The sequence below is a fragment of the Lathamus discolor genome, chromosome 1 (genome assembly GCF_037157495.1).
Source record: "Lathamus discolor isolate bLatDis1 chromosome 1, bLatDis1.hap1, whole genome shotgun sequence".
Classification (NCBI taxonomy): Eukaryota; Metazoa; Chordata; class Aves; order Psittaciformes; family Psittacidae; genus Lathamus; species Lathamus discolor.
In genome coordinates, this window is record NC_088884.1 from 102,374,167 (window position 1) to 102,393,788 (window position 19,622).

At 37.3% G+C, this 19,622-nt stretch overlaps 1 protein-coding gene across 4 annotated transcripts in view; it reads left to right on the top strand.

Moving 5' to 3' along the window:
• DCLK2 (doublecortin like kinase 2) overlaps positions 1–19,320 on the top strand; it is an 89,288-nt gene extending 69,968 nt beyond the window's left edge. Inside the window, exons 9-17 of one of the 4 annotated variants that reach the window (XR_010614612.1) lie at positions 1,763–1,882; positions 3,843–3,989; positions 6,149–6,282; positions 7,611–7,688; positions 9,259–9,355; positions 11,726–11,806; positions 12,986–13,102; positions 14,174–14,256; positions 17,910–17,995. Coding sequence is in view for 3 of the 4 variants with exons in the window: in XM_065688476.1 (XP_065544548.1) it covers positions 1,763–1,882; positions 3,843–3,989; positions 6,149–6,282; positions 7,611–7,688; positions 9,259–9,355; positions 11,726–11,806; positions 12,986–13,102; positions 17,910–18,131 (996 nt within the window). In the remaining variant the exon portion in view is untranslated. Of the gene's footprint in view, positions 1–1,762; positions 1,883–3,842; positions 3,990–6,148; positions 6,283–7,610; positions 7,689–9,258; positions 9,356–11,725; positions 11,807–12,985; positions 13,103–14,173; positions 14,257–17,511 lie in introns of all 4 variants that reach the window. The other 3 variants (XM_065688500.1, XM_065688476.1, XM_065688490.1) reach the window with 3 other exon arrangements.
• The last annotated feature ends 302 nt before the right edge of the window (positions 19,321–19,622 follow it).

The window sequence follows — 19,622 nt, forward strand, 5'->3', positions numbered from 1 at the left end:
CTGAAATCTATATTGCATTATCCAGGAGAACATTATAAAAAGTTTGAGAGTTACTTCTTTTTTTTTTTTTACTTGACAAAATACAGCAAAAACAGTGAGGTGGTTGAAAATAACTAACTAGATGTTAGTATTTTGAGGACAGGTATTAAAACAGGAGGTCAGAAACATTTTGGAGCCATTAAAAAAAATAGTTTATTTTAAACAAACATTACTTATTCCTGAGCTTTATTTAAAACAATTAACAATTTAGTCCAGTGAAACCAGGAAAGCACAGGTAAAGCTGTTGTACCTTAGTTGTAATAAATTTAGTATGTTTTCTGTTCTTTAGGTAGATAAAACTGTAATAAGATTCTGGGTGTTGCTTGGACTCTTAATGCTAGTTTTGAATTTACAGGCTTCCATCCATAACGCTTAGGATGCTGTGGCTGTTCACTTCTGTCTCTTGATGAGATTCAGCACTGTGTTTAACAAAATTGCTTCATGTTTGTTTGTTTTGTTGTTTTTTTTTTCTCCAGAGCACTTTGCTTGGAGCAGACATGTATTTGTTCAAAATGACAGTTGATGCTCTTTCAAACTGAATTTCAAAGGTGTGACTGTTTAACCCCTATATGCCGCACCATACTCTCACAAAATGAGATGCACACATGGCATGTGATTTCTGAGTGACATAGCCACATAAAGATTTGGTAAAAACACAATGCATCTATAAATAATAGATCTGGAACTAGAAGGTGAAGTAGCATAAGAACTTCAATCACTGCCTATGCACAGTTGATCATATCTACTTGTAGTGCTCTGCTCACAAATGCATGAAGTGCATGCTACTAATCAGTGCATTAAACATGAATAAGTGGCAAGTCCAGTGCCATGATTTGTTGTCTGCCAAAGTGTGAGGAAACTTGTGTTTTACGCAAGCGTTGCTACTTATTTTGCAGTGAACCTAAATACAGTATCTGTATTCCAATACATACATATCATACAATATGTATTCCAATATAAAGGAAAATGCAAACTGTTCTTCACATGAGAGGAGCATGTGCTTTTCTTCGCTCTTCAGTGTCAACCAAGCTAAGATATTCTAGAAAACAAAATATTCTGAAACCAATTTGTTCTTGAAACCCATAGCTTCCTCAGAACTATAGCAAAGGGGAAATTAAACTCAGTGTGTGCTATTAATCTGTTGGAGCCACAGTGACTTAACTGAGCCATTACATATTTTGCAGATTGTAAATCTGAACATACATATAAAATGAACTGAAATCTGTAACCAAAGCAGTTACATTTTTTCTGTATATAATCCACAACTTTTTTTAAAAAATAAAGTTCTTGAAAATAAATCCTAGGTAATCTGTCATGAGTAACCTACGCTAAATGAGAGGCAAAGGCTAGAGAGGCTCAAGAACATGTTAATTGTTGATGGGGGAAGTCAGGTTACAATGATCCAGCTTGGGAGAGAGGGGATTCTGAACTTTATTTCACCTCATAATACACACATAAGAATATAATCTGCATTTCCTGAATTGCTGTCATGTTCTGGGGTATGTATGTGAAATATGGTAAATTAAATCTGTTCAATGATGAAGTACTGTTGAGCTAAAATACAAGTTAAAATCTAGCATCTGACAACAACTGTCTGCTATATAAATTACACAGCAAAAAGGGTGCTCGCTGTTCAAGTGATCAGTAGTCAGTTGATCAAAGGAAAAGTGAATTGGCAATTTCAAGTCTGTTCAGATAAATGCCTGTCCTCCTTTCTGAACAGGAACACCTGATTGAAAATGAAGTGTCTATTCTGCGTCGAGTGAAGCATCCAAATATCATTATGCTCATAGAGGAAATGGACACCCCAACAGAACTCTATCTGGTGATGGAGCTGGTCAAGGTAAGACTAAGGAGAATTTTTCTTGCTAATTCTCTGTGTTGTGTGGAATCTGAGAAGTATCTAGGAACATTAAGATCTTGGGAAACATAATCAGCTAAGATTTCAGTGGCAACTTGCATTTTTAATCATGCAAATACTCTTGCCAGTCGGTTATATTAATGGAATTTCTGTCTCTTCAGTTGCACTTAGAACTACTTACACAGATTTGAGGTATTTTGCTATGTGAGAAGTGGATAGTGGTTTTTATATTATGTTTACAATATGCAGGGTGTAATAGTGATAGGCATTTACTGACAGAACATCTGCATTTATTTAACTAGTATCTTTATTTAATTATTTGTTTTCAAGGAAAAAAAAATCTCTTTACTAGATTCATCTTAGTAGAAAATAGATAAAATGAATAGTTTAAACTCAAGTGATTATGGTCCAGCAAAATTAAAGCTCAAAAAACCTCACCTGTTTTCAGGTGAGGTTTACAGGCTGTATCAAACATTCACTCACGTTTTTCCAGTTCGCCAGAAAATAGATGCTGCTTTCTTCATTTTGCTGTCACCTTGTGAACCAAACACACAAGTTACAATAAATTTTAGTCATGCACTCTCGTCTGTTTTCTGTACATAGACAGCAAGAATACATTTGATTGGCATGTCAGATACAAATAATATACATCATCATCATCTCTTTTTATTCGTCAAAATCATTTTTACATTCTGGAGTCTCTCTCTAGAATGGTTGCCAGCCTGAGAAGCCTCTAAATAAAGTCTGTAATTGTTGAATTCGTTAATTTCTGTAGTCTACCCGTTTCTCTCTCTTTCTAGATGTTATTTTTATATAGCAGAGGATTTTTTGGTTTTAAGACAGTATTTTTACATATATATATTTTAATACACCACCATCTTGGCCCCCTTTTCCTGAATTGCTGCTTCTCTTCCACATGTATTGAAATGCTTGGAATGCCACCCACAGCTCAGACAGATCACTCCTACAGATGTATCCACGGTAACCATCATAGAGACACCCACATAAAATTTGTTGCAATGGCTGGGAATGCTGCATCAGTAACTCGCTTACATGTTGTTATGTATTCCAAGAGGAATAGGGCATCCATAATCAGAGACTGCACAGCTGGCACATTTATAAATCACCTGTAGATTCTGCACTTAGGTGTATTGTAGAATCATAACCATCATTCAGCTTGGCAAAGATCATGCTGATGTTGTTTGTCCTCTTCAGCTATATTTATTTGATATTTCTGCATATATCATAGAATCACAGAATCACAGAATGCTTTGGGTTAGAAGGGCCCTTAAGAATCATTTAGTTCCAACCCCCCTGCCATGGGCAGGGACATCTTCCACTAGACCATGTTGCTCAAAGCTCTATCCAACCTGAACACTGCCAGGGGTAGAGCATATATCTACAGAAGTACCTATAGAATATTCAATATCTACAGAAATTCCAATTTGCATTTCATTATAATTGCTGCATATTTGTTATGTTAGTTTTTTTATTATTGGGATAGTTTATATTACTTTAAGTTTTACTCAAAATCAGAGTAAAACTTTTAAGTTTCACTCAAAACAATTTACTTAAAATGTCCTGCTACATAAAAGTATTAATAAGATGGAGAAAAGGGAAACTGTATGCCTGTACCTGTAGGTAATATAAATGAGTGATCAAAGATAGGAAGATCAACAGAATGAAATCAAGACAGAGAAGAGCTGTGATTTGCCTACACTTAGACACCAGGAGCCTGGAGTACAGTTGAGAATGATGTAGAATGCACAAGCTGCAGTCTAGTGCTTTGGTGACAAGATCATATTTCAGCAAAATAATTTTTTTGCTGTTTAACAGCTACTTGAGATGCCTTTTGTAAAGGAAGATTTTACGCAGTTTTTATATGAAATCATCATCTTCATTATTTTTCATGCAGTGATCTATTATCTTTCCATTTCTTTAGGGGGGAGATCTATTTGATGCTATCACTTCTTCTACAAAATACACAGAGCGAGATGGGAGTGCAATGGTTTACAACCTAGCCAGTGCACTCAAATACCTTCATGGTCTCAACATTGTGCACAGAGACATCAAGCCAGAAAATCTCCTGGTATGTCCCATTTATTTTCAAAGATTTTCTCTTGCTTTGCTCTCAGTAATGCAAATGCTTGTATATAAATGTCAAGGAGCTGAGCAGAGAACAGCAGGAATATTAATTCAGAGTAAGCATGTATGAAACAATTCTTCTGCCATGAGATAGCAGTCACCATCACCCAAGTGAGCTGTGCTCAGACCTGGTCTTATACCTATCTTTATTTACATTTTAATTGGTTGCCATTTGGATAAGCAGGAGTGTTGTCTCATAAACCAGTTAATTTGAAAGCTGTACCAATGAATTATTTATTGTAGCTTGCAAGTGGGAGAAAAGGTGGGCTGAGTGCCATTTCTTTGAACCGTCATATGGCTAGCATCTGGAGCAAGTTTTTTTTTTCCTCTTTCACTGTCATAGTTGGAACATCTTTCTGATGATTTACCAGTATTCTAACCAGGAATTAACTCTATCCATACATTAGTTTTGTCCTAGGGTACTGACTACTTTTGTTTCCAGCAGAGACAAAATAATTGTGTTGACAAGAATTACCATGAAGTCTGCTTTGGGAACTAGACTACAGTTCACAGAATGGGAACAGCATGGGGTCTTGCTTATACACAGGTTATATTTATGTATTAGATACCGAGTATTAAATACTATGTGTTGTACAATGAGCAGGGCCATAATCTTCCCTGCTTGAGCCACTGTCATCAGGAACTCTAGTAGCTTTCACCAACACACAGTAAGCATTTCTTAAAGCCTTCTGTGGTGTTTGCCAAACCTGTGCAATGACATTGCAACTAGAGTAGGAGTTGTGGCTTATCCCAGACCAAATTTTGAACTGTTACAAAGACAGCAACAGAACCTGAAAATATTTTTCCAATCAATAGTCAATTCTTTCTCAACTAATTCCACTGACAGTGTTTAGCCATCTAAATAAGCCCTCAAATAAATTAATCGTTTAGCAAAAGGAAAGGGGAGAGTGTGTGCTTCGTCTAAAAATGTAGTCACAGCAATGTGGCACTTAAAAGAAAGACAATGAAGGTGGAAGTCACACTATCAGTGCATCTTCAAACACAGCCAGTCCAAAGAAATTTTAAGCTCTCATTAGTGATTAAATCACTTATAAATAGGCACAAATGTCCTTTCTGCCTAGAAAGCCTAAAGAGATTACTCAACAGATGCAAATCTTATTCACTGTGATTGACAGTGGCAGAATGCTAAGATAGCATATTGGCATTGAATGTAAATGCATATAATTCCCATCAATTGCTACCTATAATTTCAAGCATTTAGTTCTACTACTACTGAGTTAGTAGTTAGCTTGCACAGAGTCATCCAGCTGTCTGAATTCCATTCTCTTTACTAGTCATGCATTTAAAAATACAAAAAATAACGGTAATAGCAGATATGAAGATGTTATATGAAGGAGAACAAGTGTTTCCATTAATTATATGAATTACACAGGAGAATGAAGGAAGGTGTTGCTGCCTTACAGTATTTAGTTGTTTGAGTAAATCAAATTAATTCAGCCATTCTGGAAATTCTGGAGTCCTACATTCTAGAAAACTAGATCCCATTGAAATCATATTAATGTAAATGTTTTACTTTAAGAACAAAACTGAGATTAGTTTCTTAGGGATGTTATCTTTGCTGTAATGAAACATTTGGGTCTGCACAGAAATCTAAACACTTCTCAGTCAGCTTTCTCACTCCCATACTGAACTTGCCTAGACTAAGCTTAGGGAAGACATTTGCCTATGAAATATTCAGTATGCAGACTAGATTTACGCTAAATTAGTCTCAGAGGTTAAACAAATCTGATTGTAGCTGCCAATCCCATTTTAAACTCTAGGTTGCAATCAAATGGAAGTATAGTTTCATATTTTCCTTAGTGTATTTAAAACTTCTCAGCATTCTAGGACTGGGTTTTTCCCCCCCCTCTAGTTGCTTAACGCTGTATCATGGTCTGACCTACATAGCTGGCAGGCAGCTCCCATGAACACTAGCTCCAGCTTCACTGTGGCAATCAGTGGTCATACCATTTTTCTCTTCTTTCCTTACAGCACTGTGGAAGTTACCTCTTTGTCCTGATTATTATTTGGCTAACAAATTAAGGGATTAAAAAAAATTCAGATGTTCTTCTCCTCATTCTGTTTTTATTTTGCTGGTTCTAGGTATGTGAATATCCAGATGGAACCAAGTCTTTGAAGCTAGGAGACTTTGGACTGGCAACTGTGGTTGAAGGACCATTATTTACTGTCTGTGGTACACCCACCTATGTGGCTCCAGAAATAATTGCAGAGACAGGGTGAGAATGACTGACTGAGACATAGGTCTTTTAACCAGTTATTTTTGGCAGGTAGCTCCTAACTGTTGTAAGAACTCGAACGCTCTGACAGGCTGGTCCTTTGTTGTTTCGAACCAAAGCACTTATGACAAAACAGGCATCATTCAGTTCTTTGAAAAGGCCAGTTTCCTCACTCATTCTGCTCCCAGGATACTTCGTTACCTTCTTGTCATCTCCCTAGGACCAGAGCTGTGGAGTTTTATTGGTTTGTGTTCCCCGCCTCACCTCCCCATTCAAAGCCCATTGTATTAGCCGTAGCAGATGGTTGGGGAAAACCAAACAAAACACATTTTTCATGTTCGAAACAGAAAAACTTATATGGGAAGAGATTCCAGAGGTCACTTAGTCTAAATATGTTCTCAGACCACATCTAAAGTAACCTTGTTTGGGTGACACATGCTATTTGATAACTGGTGGTTTAATTAAACCACCCCGTTTTTCTATATTTAACAGGTGGTTGCATAAATACAAAATAATTTTGTAAAATAGTAGAATTTCACAAGACATCTTTCCTTTTAGACCTATGAGACCCATTAGATCTATGGAACTTAGACAATTCCATGCTAACTGGCTCTTGCCATGCCTGTGACCATTCTGAAGTTGGTCTTCCTAATGGAGGGAGGTTTGTTGTATTGTTTCAGGCACCGTTCAGTGCACTTGTCATATCAAGACATACTTCACAGCTGCAGTGAGGTCAAAGGGCACTTCATCTGCATGTTTTAGAATTTGACAAACTGAATCTCCTGGATAGAAAGGAATAGGAAAAAAAGACCTCTTTTTGACCTCTAGTGTTTCAATTTCTGTGCTTTAAAAGAAAAGTGCAGTGCTTTTTTCCTGCATTACTCGCTCAAGAGACTGGAGATTTGGTATATTTCTTGTTGCTTAGCAACACATGATAACCTTACAAATGGAGTGGTTACTCCACTGTGGCGACTAAGGAAGCACGTCCATGTCCTTTATCATTAGTGATCCTGGATTGAGAAACCTTCATACTAAATTGAATCTGAGCATATTCAGAAGACCCTGGAGAGCCTTGAGGCTTATGGGGGGAAGAAAAAAAGAAAAAAGAAAAGGAAAGAAAGAAAAATGATGTTATGGTTTTCTAAGACTGTGAGGGAAGCTATGTAAAATGACGCTTAGGGACAAAATACATTTCTACATCATCAGCAAGTAACATAGAGCAGATTCGCAATATATATTAATGTAAATATAATCAGTTTTTTTATTGGAATGTCTTCTTTTTTAAAAAATAAAAAAATCTACAAAGTAACACAGTCTTGTTTTCTCAGATATGGCTTAAAGGTGGATATTTGGGCTGCAGGTGTGATCACATACATACTGTTATGTGGATTTCCACCTTTTCGCAGGTGAGTGTCCCTGTATGTCCAAGGGAAGAAATAGTAAAGAACCAAGTTCTTTCTGAGCAAATCTTACCTGCCTCCCTGAATAAGGCATCCTAGGGAAAACGTTGATTAGAGTGACACGCTTTCTTTGCTTTTTTTGTGGTTTTTTTTTTCCCTTTGTTTTTCTTGTCGCTCTTGTCACGTTTTTGGGACCAATTTTATTTGCTGTCTTTCTAAGGGAGCAACTGGTTTACTGCTGCGTGCAGGGATATCGTCGTGTGAAGGAAGAGCTCCTTCTTTTTCCCGCGGTGTATGCCAGTTCAATTAACGTGTATGCTTTGCCCTCTAGTGTTTCTGTTTGGGCATAGCAGTTTAGTGGTTTGTGGCGTTGAGGGTGAAGGTTAAATGGTAAACTGAGGTCAGAAGAATTTATACTGCATTTTTAACCTTGTTAAGCTTTCTGATAAGTGTCATATTAGCGATGGAGTTTGCAGATGGAATTCTTGCTACTCAGTGTCACAATATGTGTGAGTTCTACTAAAAATCACATGGATATGCTTTGTGCCTCAGCAATTATTTTTCCAGGGGATGAGAAAGAATTGGCACATTTTAATAGAGAATTCACCTCTTAACATAGAATTTATTTTTTTCAGTCTCTTTGTCCACTTTGAGAGAAAAATACTTAGCTTTTAACTAAAAATCACCAGACTGAATATTTTGCAAAGAATAACATAAAAAAAAAAAAAAAAAAAAGCCAATGGAAAAAAAAAAGGTAAAGAAAAATGTCATTTAGGTTTTGCATGTGGTTAGTTCATGTTTAAAACTGAAAACATGTTTTGAAAGATATTTTATATAAATAAATGGCAATTGCTCTGAATAGAGTTGGAGTTGGGGGGGGGTATGAATAGTGTCCACACCATGCTATTAGAATCAGGTTTTAACCAAGGTTAATAAATACTTATTGCAAAACCAACTTGAGAGGTCAGTTGCTCATTACAGAAATAGGTTGGGTAGATGTTCATGGTGGCTAGGGCCAACAAACAAGTCAAGTTAAAAAAACCCAACAAAAATGCTGCCATTGATCTCTGAATATGTTTTTGAAACAAAGTACTTACCCTTTCAGTATCAGTATCCTGCTAATGTTCAGTAAATTAAGCGTATCCTGTCTTTTCCATATCTTCTCTTTGAATTTTTGAAAATCCTCCTGTTGTGACATTTTAACAGAAAAGGCTCATTTCACTAATCCTCTCCCCCCTATTATGTGCTTTCTGCAGTAGATCCTTTAAAACTAGGCTGGCAAGTGACTTATTTTTTAATCACCTTTCTTATGTTAGCTATGCAGTCTCTATTCCAGTGGAAATCCTTTCATGTCAATATGTATTTTTCACCTCAATATATTAGTTTTTTTGTTCCCATCACTTCTGAGTGCATAACTATGGCAAACACCTCAGAAATGTTGCCATTATATAAGCTTGCAAATTACTCATTTGTAGTAGTTGATATAACATCATTTCTGTTCCATCCCCGAATCAAGTTATAAATTCATATGACAAATTGACTTCTCATGGTCTTTTTCATTACTGCTGTTCTACAGTGAAAACAATCTTCAGGAAGACCTCTTTGATCAGATACTTGTTGGGAAGCTGGAATTTCCTTCTCCCTACTGGGATAACATCACTGATTCGGCAAAGGTATTTATTGATGTTTTCTACCTGAAATAGTGTTTCCGACAAGCCACAGAAAAGACTGTGCACAGCTGGAAAGGCAGAGTGGAAGATTTAAAACAGACTCTTACCCAGTCTTCCAGGTGTTGTGCCTTTTCAGTTAGTTAGCTTAACTGTGCTTAATGAAAGCTCAGATTTTGCAGGCCATCGTGTTATTGTCTGAGTCCGCGTAGCAGATTTCTGACTGCACTCAGTGGACATCACATTCTATTCAGTCTACTTAATGACGGACTATTATAGCAGGTTCAGTGCTTCAGCTGTAAAATAAGTGTCTCTGATTTTTTTCCCTATCACTCTTAAAATTATTGCTATGTGGAGTGAATGTAATTGATGTATTTGTTCCTGTTTTACTTGAGCCAGTCATTAGAAATTTTCAAGGGGTGCAGCCAGCTCAATTTGCCATTGTTAATAGTTCTTGTGTTATTGCTATTTGTGTTGAAAATGGTTGTGTGTAAGATATAGTAAGTGCATTGGTACTTCATCTTTCTTCACTGTACAGGTTGCTCTTTGTGCCTCTTGTTTGCTTTTCCCCTCGCTTACAGGGGCAACCGATATTAGCACAAATTGGTCCTTTGGTTTCACTGCAGGGATTACCACTGTGGTTGGAGTGGCTGCAGCGTCTGCCACTAGGATTGGAGTGGCTGCAGTATCTGTTGTCAGGGTTGGTGCAGCTGCTGTGCTTGGTGGTTGAGTAGCACCAGCAGCTGTGCTGACTGTTGCTTTCAGGGTTTGAGTAGCTGCTGTACCTGTTGCTGGGGTTGGTGTAGTTGCTGTGCTTGGAGTTGGAGTAGCTGCATTATCTATTGCTTTGCCCTCAGATCCAGAGACATCTTTTTCCTTTTGAAGGTGCTGGATAGCGTTGAACAGGGCTCTGCAGGTGTTTTCAGAGTGGTGTGGCCATAGACAGGGGTGTGGTATTTAAGGCCGACTTCTCAAGCTAATTCAGTAACATACTCTGAATGATATCTGAGGACTCTAATTAGCATGTGGAGATTATTTGTTATCCAGCCGATGAGAACGTGCATTTCTTTTGCATTTCCCAATGGCTGTTTATCCATTTGCCAACATTTCCCAGCCTCCAGTCATCTCGCACTCTTCCAGACACGCATTCTGAACAACCAGGGCCTTCAATTTTGGTACCAAAGGTGACCTTTCACTTAGACTTACACAGGCTAAATAACTTGGGTAATTGGGAAACCTCTGAGTTAGGTATCCTTTTATCTGCTTGAAGATGACATTTCCCAAAACTGAAGTCATGAACTATCGCTCCTTGAAATACTCTTGGTAAGAATATGAAGACTGAAAACTTGGAGGCTATAAAACGTTTTTTGAGGGGGAACTTGGCTCAAAGGACATGAAGTTGATCATTTGGGAGGGGGACATAATTGTCTTAATAGGTTTGCAGAACCAAGAATTACACCAGTAAACTAGTTAGTTGTGTAAGAGTAAACTTGAATGAATAAACAATTGAAGTGAGTCAGTTTGGGTTGATTTGTTGTCTTGGGGGTTTTTTATATGTTTGGTTGGTTGGGTTTTTTTGCATGATTTTTGGGTTGGTTTTTGTTTGGATTTTTATTTTACGAATTGCTTTGCATCAATGACCTCTTAAGCTCTATCATATCTGTAGACATTGTTAACAGAAGGCCCATGGGAAGTATTTCATAAAGCTAAAAACCATCTCCTCTAATGCCTTTAAAATATTATGAAAGCTACAATACCAAATCTTTCCGGATTAACCATATCATTAGTATAATTAAGCATTTTCTTCTCTTTCTAGCATCTTATCTGCTTTTTCCTACACCAGGCGATCCTTGGTTGCTGAAATGAGTTAAATGTCCTTTATTTTTTTGGAGCAACACAGAAAAGAACATAGTTTTTTCAAATAATTTCAGCAGTTTCTTGAATTTCAGATGCAGTTTCTTGCCTCTGATACGTACTCTTTAGATACTGTTACTATTGTGCATGCCCATATAGGATTTCATCCATCCCAGGTTTGTTTTCATTCTGGTCACCTGCATGAATATACAGAGAACAAACTGAAACACTATGGCTTACTTTTTTAACATTTCCTTTTCATCTGGTTTCAAAAGACTCAGAGACATATATGATAAGGAAGTTGATATGAAACATGCTGTCCCGCATACTCTTAAACCTAAAGGGGAAATTTTTTTGTGCCACTAAAGTTGCACTGTTATCAGTGTAAGCTGGTGTTTTTTGGTTTTTCACCCAGGTAGCAAGAAAATTGCACTGAGAAGAACTTGGTCTAACAATATTTTCAATTGGAATATTGTTCTCCACTCTCCTCAAATTTTTCTCTTTTTTTCTTTTTTAATAAAGGAGTTAATTAGCCTGATGTTACATGTGAATGCTGAAGCTCGGTACACAGCAGCACAGATCCTAAACCATCCCTGGGTGTCAGTGAGTAAATTCCATTTGTCTTTAATTTGATATTGTATCTCTAAATCTAACCATTAAGGTGTAGTTTTCAGAAGCAGCAATACACTTCTACTATGCCCATTTCCGTTTACTGAACTACTGCTCTCATTTCCACATTGAACAGCAAGATTGAACAGCAAGAGTCTGAAGTTAGCTTCAGCTCTAACAGCACCACTGTTAACTTCTGTGTTCTGGAAGAGGAGAGTGAGGGTATCACTTGCTGACAGCAATTAGTAGGTGCTGGGGTTTGCTATAGCCCTGCTTAACATAACATGGCAGGCAGATGTGCAACTCGAACACCTTTTTTGTTATTCACATTCGGCCTAGAAAAAAGTCATCTCAAAAATGTGTATGTGGAAATACTGTTGTGTACATTGGCATCTTACTTGCTGCAATGCTACTTAAAGTACAATCTCCTGTTTCTCACAGCACTTCAAACTTCATAAGTTATTTAAAATTAGCAAATAAAATACCTAATCTAATGTAGGCATTAAGCTGATGGCTGCTGGGTCTTTCACCTGTTTGGGCAGCAACAATGGGGAACACCAAAGTGCACTGCTTATTGATTTAAAATCAGTTCATTATTAATAAATACTAGGTTTACATATACATAGTCAATGTTTAGTTCCATACACATTTTAAAAGAGGGACTGAATATGATCTGTGGAGTTCCCTCAAACAGGAGGAGACAACTGTAATGTGCCTATGCATATAGTTGCTCTCAAACATATTTGAGGTACTATATAATGTTTCCAAAGTTAGGACATGATGTCCCATTTAAGATTTGAAAGAAAGCCAAATGACAAATATGCTTTTTAACATTATTTCAAGCATATTATTTTTAATTTGCTTGAATTAAACTTGCAACTTATGTGGGACAAATCAATGGACTGAAAGTATACAGCATCTCATGGCATTTTAAGAAGCAGAAGTTCACACATGAAACAGTGATTGATCTGCTTTTTTCCTCTGTAATCTGGCTTAATACTTTTGAACTATATCTATCTCACATAGCAGAGGGTATTCACTTTTCAGCTGCCTGTCTGAATGCTTACTTTGCATTAAAAAGCAGGAAGTACCTGAGGATAATATTCAGTTACATTCAAACATACTTCTTTTTTTTTTTTCCCTGACGTGAATATTTTGTTTATTCTTATACAGGATGATGCTTCCCAGGAGAATAATATGCAAGCTGAAGTAACAGGTAAACTGAAGCAGCACTTTAATAATACCCTACCCAAGCAAAATAACACATCTGCTGGGGTTTCTGTCATCATGGTAAGAGAAATGAACATTTTTATACATTGATATTATACTTTGCATATTTTTCTAACAGTGCTCTATGAGCATGTGTGGTGCAAGAATAGCAAAGCTAGAATAGTCTTTAATTCTATTCTTTATGTATAGTGTGGATTGTCTCATCAAGGCTTGAAAGCGACCAAGTCTATCAATGTGCTAGCTAAGCTACAAAAACATGCTTTCAAACAGAAACATGTAAACACTAAGTTGTTTTATGTTAAAACAAAGCTAATTAACAATTTGAAATCTTTCATTATGAAACTGTAATCTTTCATCATGCTGACCACCTAGTTAGTTAAGTAGGCTCTTTGCCTCTGCCCAACCAAGTATCACTTGGTCTTAAGCCTACTGTTGTTAAACACTATGCTTGCTGGGAAACAAGACTCCATTTCAAAAAATTTCTTTGTAGTACTGAATGTTTACCACATTCATTTTGTCCCAGTCTAACCCCTGCTATGCGCTGTTTCCTAATGAGAACTTTCTTCAAAGCATATGAAGGAACCCTGATGACCTATAGTTGAACTTACATAAACAGTAATTCCAGAAGGCAGATGTGTGAATCATGGTAGAAGAAATGGAGTTTACTGTGTTCAGTACTCCGAACTCCTCAGAACTCGTAACTGACCCTGCATTTTTGCAGAGAATATGCAACTGTGTTGGAGGTTGAACTGCCATTCTGTTCTTACTGTGGTCCATTCTTGTCTAATGCAAGGATGGACACTGTGCACACTTAAGTTACTACAAGAAAACTAAAATCACCTATGGTAGGAACATAACGGTGAAATCCACCCTCAGCCATCTCCATTAGTGTTAATTACTCTCAAAGTCCAGCCCACAAATGTTAACGAAGAATTGTCCTAATCATCTAAAAGTAGGTAAATTAAAATTATGTTTCTGATTATATATATATATATATATATGATTTTGCAAATAAATTTATATCTATTAAATAGGCAAAATATTAGATGTAGGAAAAGTGGTAAAATAAAAATTAGAGAAGTCAGAATGTGGATTTCAGGTTCATGCTGTTGTCTACATTTCATTTGACAGTTTGACTTGACAGTTTGAGAGGGACTTCAGAGCTTCATTCTTTATACTGTTGAGACTATGGATAAGCCTGAAGCTGAAAACTGGTATAAAATGCACTATATGTAATAAGAGCAATTTTAATTCTAACTTTCAGCCCCTCTCCAACTTGCATGCCACTTAAGCCTGTCTCAGATCTCTGACAGCACAGCTTCTGGCTTCTTATTGGTGTGGGGTTTTTTCCAAGCCTGTTAGCTACTGACATTCCTTAAGCCAGGAAGGCACACCTCATTGAAAGTTTGCATTTTCCCTTTTCCTACCTTATTTCCTTCTTAAAGAAATGGAAGGCTGTAAAAGCATAATTATTTATTTCTGGATGCAGTTCCCAGTTATTGCTGAAGAGAAAAGTAACTTCTTGTTCAAAACACTGTAATCTAATGAGGTTAACCCCCCAGTTTGTTATTCTTGCCCCAGTTTACCTAGAGCATTGAAATTTAGTTTTCTTCATGTCAAGAAGTTCTTGTACTAGCACTCATTGCTTAAAAACATTCAGATTTGGACAAGCACAGTATTGTAATTCTCATGTATTGCAGTGCGTTGCTATATTAGTCCATCTGCATATTAAATGGAACCCCTTTTAGCATCACTTCATTCAAATATTGTCATCTGGTCAATGCAGATAATACCATCATGTGGCAGATAAGTAAAACTGCACATACATACTTCAGTGTTCTTGCACATGAGACTCTTTCTGCCCCTAAAAGCATGTTGCTGTTGATTCATTACTGATTTTTTTTTTTGTCAATTTCAAAATGTTCTGTAAATCTAAATTTGTTGTGATTGTGTTCTGCTTAAAGTAAGTCTAGTTTCTGTCCCTTGCTTCCTTCCTTTTTCCTCCTTTCCCAACGCCTGCATTGCTTTCCTCTGAGTAGGTCCAAGGCAATGGTACGTACTAACTGCGATGCTTTGTTCTGCTGCACAAAAAATACATGTCCTCCATTTTTAACAAGAAGAAGGGAGAAATAACTCAGCCAGTCTGAAGTGGAAATTGAGTTTTACAGCCACACAAAAACAGTAAGGGAAAAATCTTTCAAACGCTGTAATTATAAAGAAGTTTTCTGTATTAAGTGTTGCATATTTGAAATATTCTAAGGAAACACTGATGTAACTAGCTATTTTTTTGCTTCCTCAGACATGTCTTGGTCTGTTCTCCAGGGAATAATTTTGTCCATATATGTATCTTGGAATATCTAAAAGCAATAATAGGGAAAAAAAACCAACAAACCATGACAGAACAAGACAAAACAAACCCCCAAACCACTGAAATAAGCAGTTTCCATTTGAAATAAAAATTTTAATTGTAATTTCAGCCTTTACAGTATCACAGAGCTAGTCAGAAGGTCCTAAATTCGTAAAAAAATCATTCTTACTTAGCAGCAGTAAAATTAAGCCTCTTCTTCAATCGTAAAAAAAAAAAATACCCAAACAAAAAAAAACCTCTAAAGCCCCCAAAACCCAAACTAAACTGCATTACACAAGTATGCGCTGTGAGGACAGCACAGGAGAAAGTAAACCATCAGCATGAACTGAAAGCATTTCCTTTCCCATTTTAAGTAACTTATCCTGACACTGAAATAGCAGAAACCTGTTTATTCACAACCCTCTTTCCAGCAAGCAAGAGAGGAAAAGCAATCCTGCCAGCGTAGCAGCTACTTTAATAATGATAAAACTGTTTCACGTCATAGCTAAACTCAGAAGCTAGATACACCTTAGTTTGTCATTTCCTTGCATGCTCTGTTTGCAGGAGTTGATTGTTAGTAGCAGAGAATTCAATCGTGTACAATTTTCTCCTTGTACCTGGCTGCATCTAACTCAATTTAAAAACAAAGAAAGAAACAAAACCCCACAAAACCCACCTCTCCTGGGTTCAGCTTAAACCACACCACCACCCTAAATCCAAAATACTTACCCTTTCCTTTTGGGAACTTTTATACTCAGTACTTTGGTCCGAAAAAGCCTGGCAGGAAGGCTTTTTGGGTAGGAGATGTATGATGAGGCTGCTTGCTACTTCCCCTGCCACAAGCATACGACCACATAATTATACAAAATTCAAGTAGTTTCAGCAGGAGAGTCTGAGTGAGACTGATTACAGAGCAATCCACCACCCGTATACCTGCAAATTCTAGAAGCCCTCTGAGAAAATCAGAGATACAAATCCAGCTAGCTTTGCTGAGTCAGGAAAAAGCAGAATTTGAATTTGTGTATTCCATAATTACGTAAGTTTTCACTACCAATCTCCATGCTCAGTTTGGAAAATAGAGGCTAAGTAAGTACCTTATTTCAGCAGTCCTTAATGCCCTGATGCAGTAAACCACACCTGAAAAAAGTACACAATAAAATTAACTTGCATGAGAAAATTACTTCAGTATCTAAACCCACATATTTTAGTGAATAGTGTATTGTACAAATGCCACTAAAAATGCAGAGATATTTTCACATTGATAAAGCGAGTCCTCCTGAGCAGTCAATCAAAAAAGGAAATAGCTAAAGAAAAGGCAGAGGACTTGACCCTGCTTCACAATTAGCACATCCCAACTCAAAATATGAAATTCCACATAAATGTGAACATAAACCACAAAAATGCTTACATATACATATGCAGGGGGTGCCACAGAGACGGAACATGTATTTCCACAGAGACGGAACATGTATTTCTGCTCCTCAGTTCAGGTGTCCACATTTGTGGATTACTGTAGAAAGCTCAAGCTGTACATGACCAGAGGAAGTGTATCTTGCATCATTCCTCATAACTGGAAAAGCCACAAACTTTAATTTGTATTAACTTAAATTAGTATTACCACTGGTTCTTAAAGATCTTCCACAAAATAAATAGTTAAGACAAGAGGTGCTGGATTTATAATGATCAGTATCAGCCTTCAAACTGTGAAACAAGACAAATTACGCTGTCCCTCCAAGTCGCAGAAAACAATTTTGACATACGTTTCTGACACAAGAACTACTACATTTCCCTAGCAGTTAAACATTACACTGTGGTTTAATATAACTTGCAGTATCCTTCAGAGAGTATGAAAGTTGTCAGCTTCAGCAGACACCACATACTCCAGATAATCCACCTATTACAGTTCTCAGGTTCCATTCTAACCTGCTATTGTCTTCTCCAGTTAACTCTTTTTAAGTATAGTATTCGGAAATGATGCCCTTTTGTCACTGTGTCAGCGTCATGAGAGGCCATTGAATTACTCTCAACAGTAAGCAGAAGAGCAGACCCTTTAAGGGGGGGAAAATTGTTAGGCTTTCATCTGTCATCTTCACAAACTTCTTTACCATGTGGTTTGTTACAGGAAATGTATTATTAAATTTTCACTAAGTATCATATAAGCCCTTGCGTCTGCAAAAACACAGGTATGTAAATGTTACTAATAGCTAGTATGAAGAGTTCCTGTCCTATCATAACCGTTCATGTCAATTATTTTCCACATCAGACTTGAGAGACAAAATTTTAAACTCATCATGGCAAACGTATGTCTGGAAGATAAGATTTCCTTATGTTTTCCAAAGTCAGCACCACAAAAAGCTGCAATTAATTATATATAAGATTTCTAATGTTATTTCTCCTTTTTTTCTGGCTCTAATGCATGCACTTCATGTCTTGTAGATTGTTCTAACCCTTAAGTTAAGAAAGGTTTTTTATTTAACTGCTATTTTCATATGTTGCCTTGGGTTTTTTGTTTGTTTTTAGAACACAGCTCTAGATAAAGAGAGTCAGATTTTCTGCAGCAAGCGCTGTCAGGACTCTGATAGAGCTGGAATGGAGAAAACTTCTGCAATTACTGCTGCAGCTGACGATCCTCGTGTGGCTGGGTCTGAGACCCTCTTCCCTGCTGCTTCTGAGCCACTCAGATCCCCCACGCTCCCTGCCTCAGTATCTCCTGAGACTGCCGGGGATCAGCCTGGTGCATAGGACTGATGAAACCAAATCCAACTGAAGCTCCCCAGACTCTCGCCACAATTTCTCATTTCACATGCCAAGTTTGTTTTCAGTTTGCGTGCACCCTCTCCTGGCGAGCCCAAGGCAGGCTCTGTCATGGGAGACTGATCTAATAGTGGGTGAGTGATAGTGTAGTTTGAGTGCTCTTTGCCGGTGTCTTGAGAACAGCAGAAGGGGAAAGATTCTGGCAATGTTAGATGATTTTTAAGTTATCTGTGTTAGTTTAATTAACTGCATTTCACAGAGCCTTGGGCTTGAAATAGACTAACTTCTGGTGTAGCTAACCTTGTTTTTGTACGAGCAGTTAGACAATGAAAGGTTACCTAGCCTCACCTCTCCGAGCAGGTCCTATGCTGTTCTTCTGAGTGGACATTTCAGAAGAGTTGGAGAGGAAGATAAGGGAAGAAAGCTTGCATTCACTTTCTATGCTGATGCCTCTAATTTTAGCCAAGTTTCTCCTAAACTTGAAGACGCAAATTTTCACAAAAAAAAAAATTTTTAGTGGACTAGCTGTAAAAAGTCATGAGACAAGCATTGGAGATAGAGGGAAGGATGGTTGTTTTTGCATCATGTTTGTTACCTGACTTGCAGGCTGCAGGGTAGTGTTTAGATAATATGAATTTAAAGTGACTTGGGATGTAAACACGAACACTGGACATTTATTTGTAAAAAAGACTGGAGTCAAGGAAACCTTTTTGTTCTAGCCGTTTTCTGTCCTAACCACAAGTGTCCCATCCACACCCTTCTCCAAGGTCAGACTACCTATTAAATAAAATTACTTTGGACCTGTGAACAGAAATCCTGCTGCATGTTATCTCCGCTAGGATGAATGGAGCAGTTCCTAGTTCTAGGGTAAGCGGATAGAGGAGTTACTACAAATAGCTGCTGTCAATAGCTATCAGAGGTTTGTCAGTGCTATCCCCCTCTTCACCTGGTGCAGGCACTGGAAACAAGGATTGGGGAACAGCTATCCTTAATCTGCAGTCACAAGATAGATGAGGTGTTCTCTTTCCCATAACGCCTAGTTCAATATAGTATGTATTCGGCTTATTCTTTTCGTTTGCTCAATTTTATGAATTGGTCATAGATCATTTTCTTTCTTAGCTATACTTTCTACTAGAATTGTAAAAGACAGACCTGCAATAAACTTTCTTCATTAAAAAATGCCATTAATTTCTTTGAGAATTCAGTTATTCTTTCAGCAAAATTGTTGTCTTATTCTCTCTGAAGAGATGGAACTGCTAGGTACCTACCAAAATGATTTCATAAAATTAACACAAGGGATTCCCATAACCTTTTAAAGTACATTGACTCCTATGGAAGATACAGGTAAGACAGGCCTGAGCATGAGTGTTTACCTTTTGAAGATGCAATTAAAGGGTTCACTGGAGTAAATTCAAGAGATTGGGAGAATACGGGAATAATTTTATATTTTGTTAAAGTGCAAAAATATGAAGATAACAC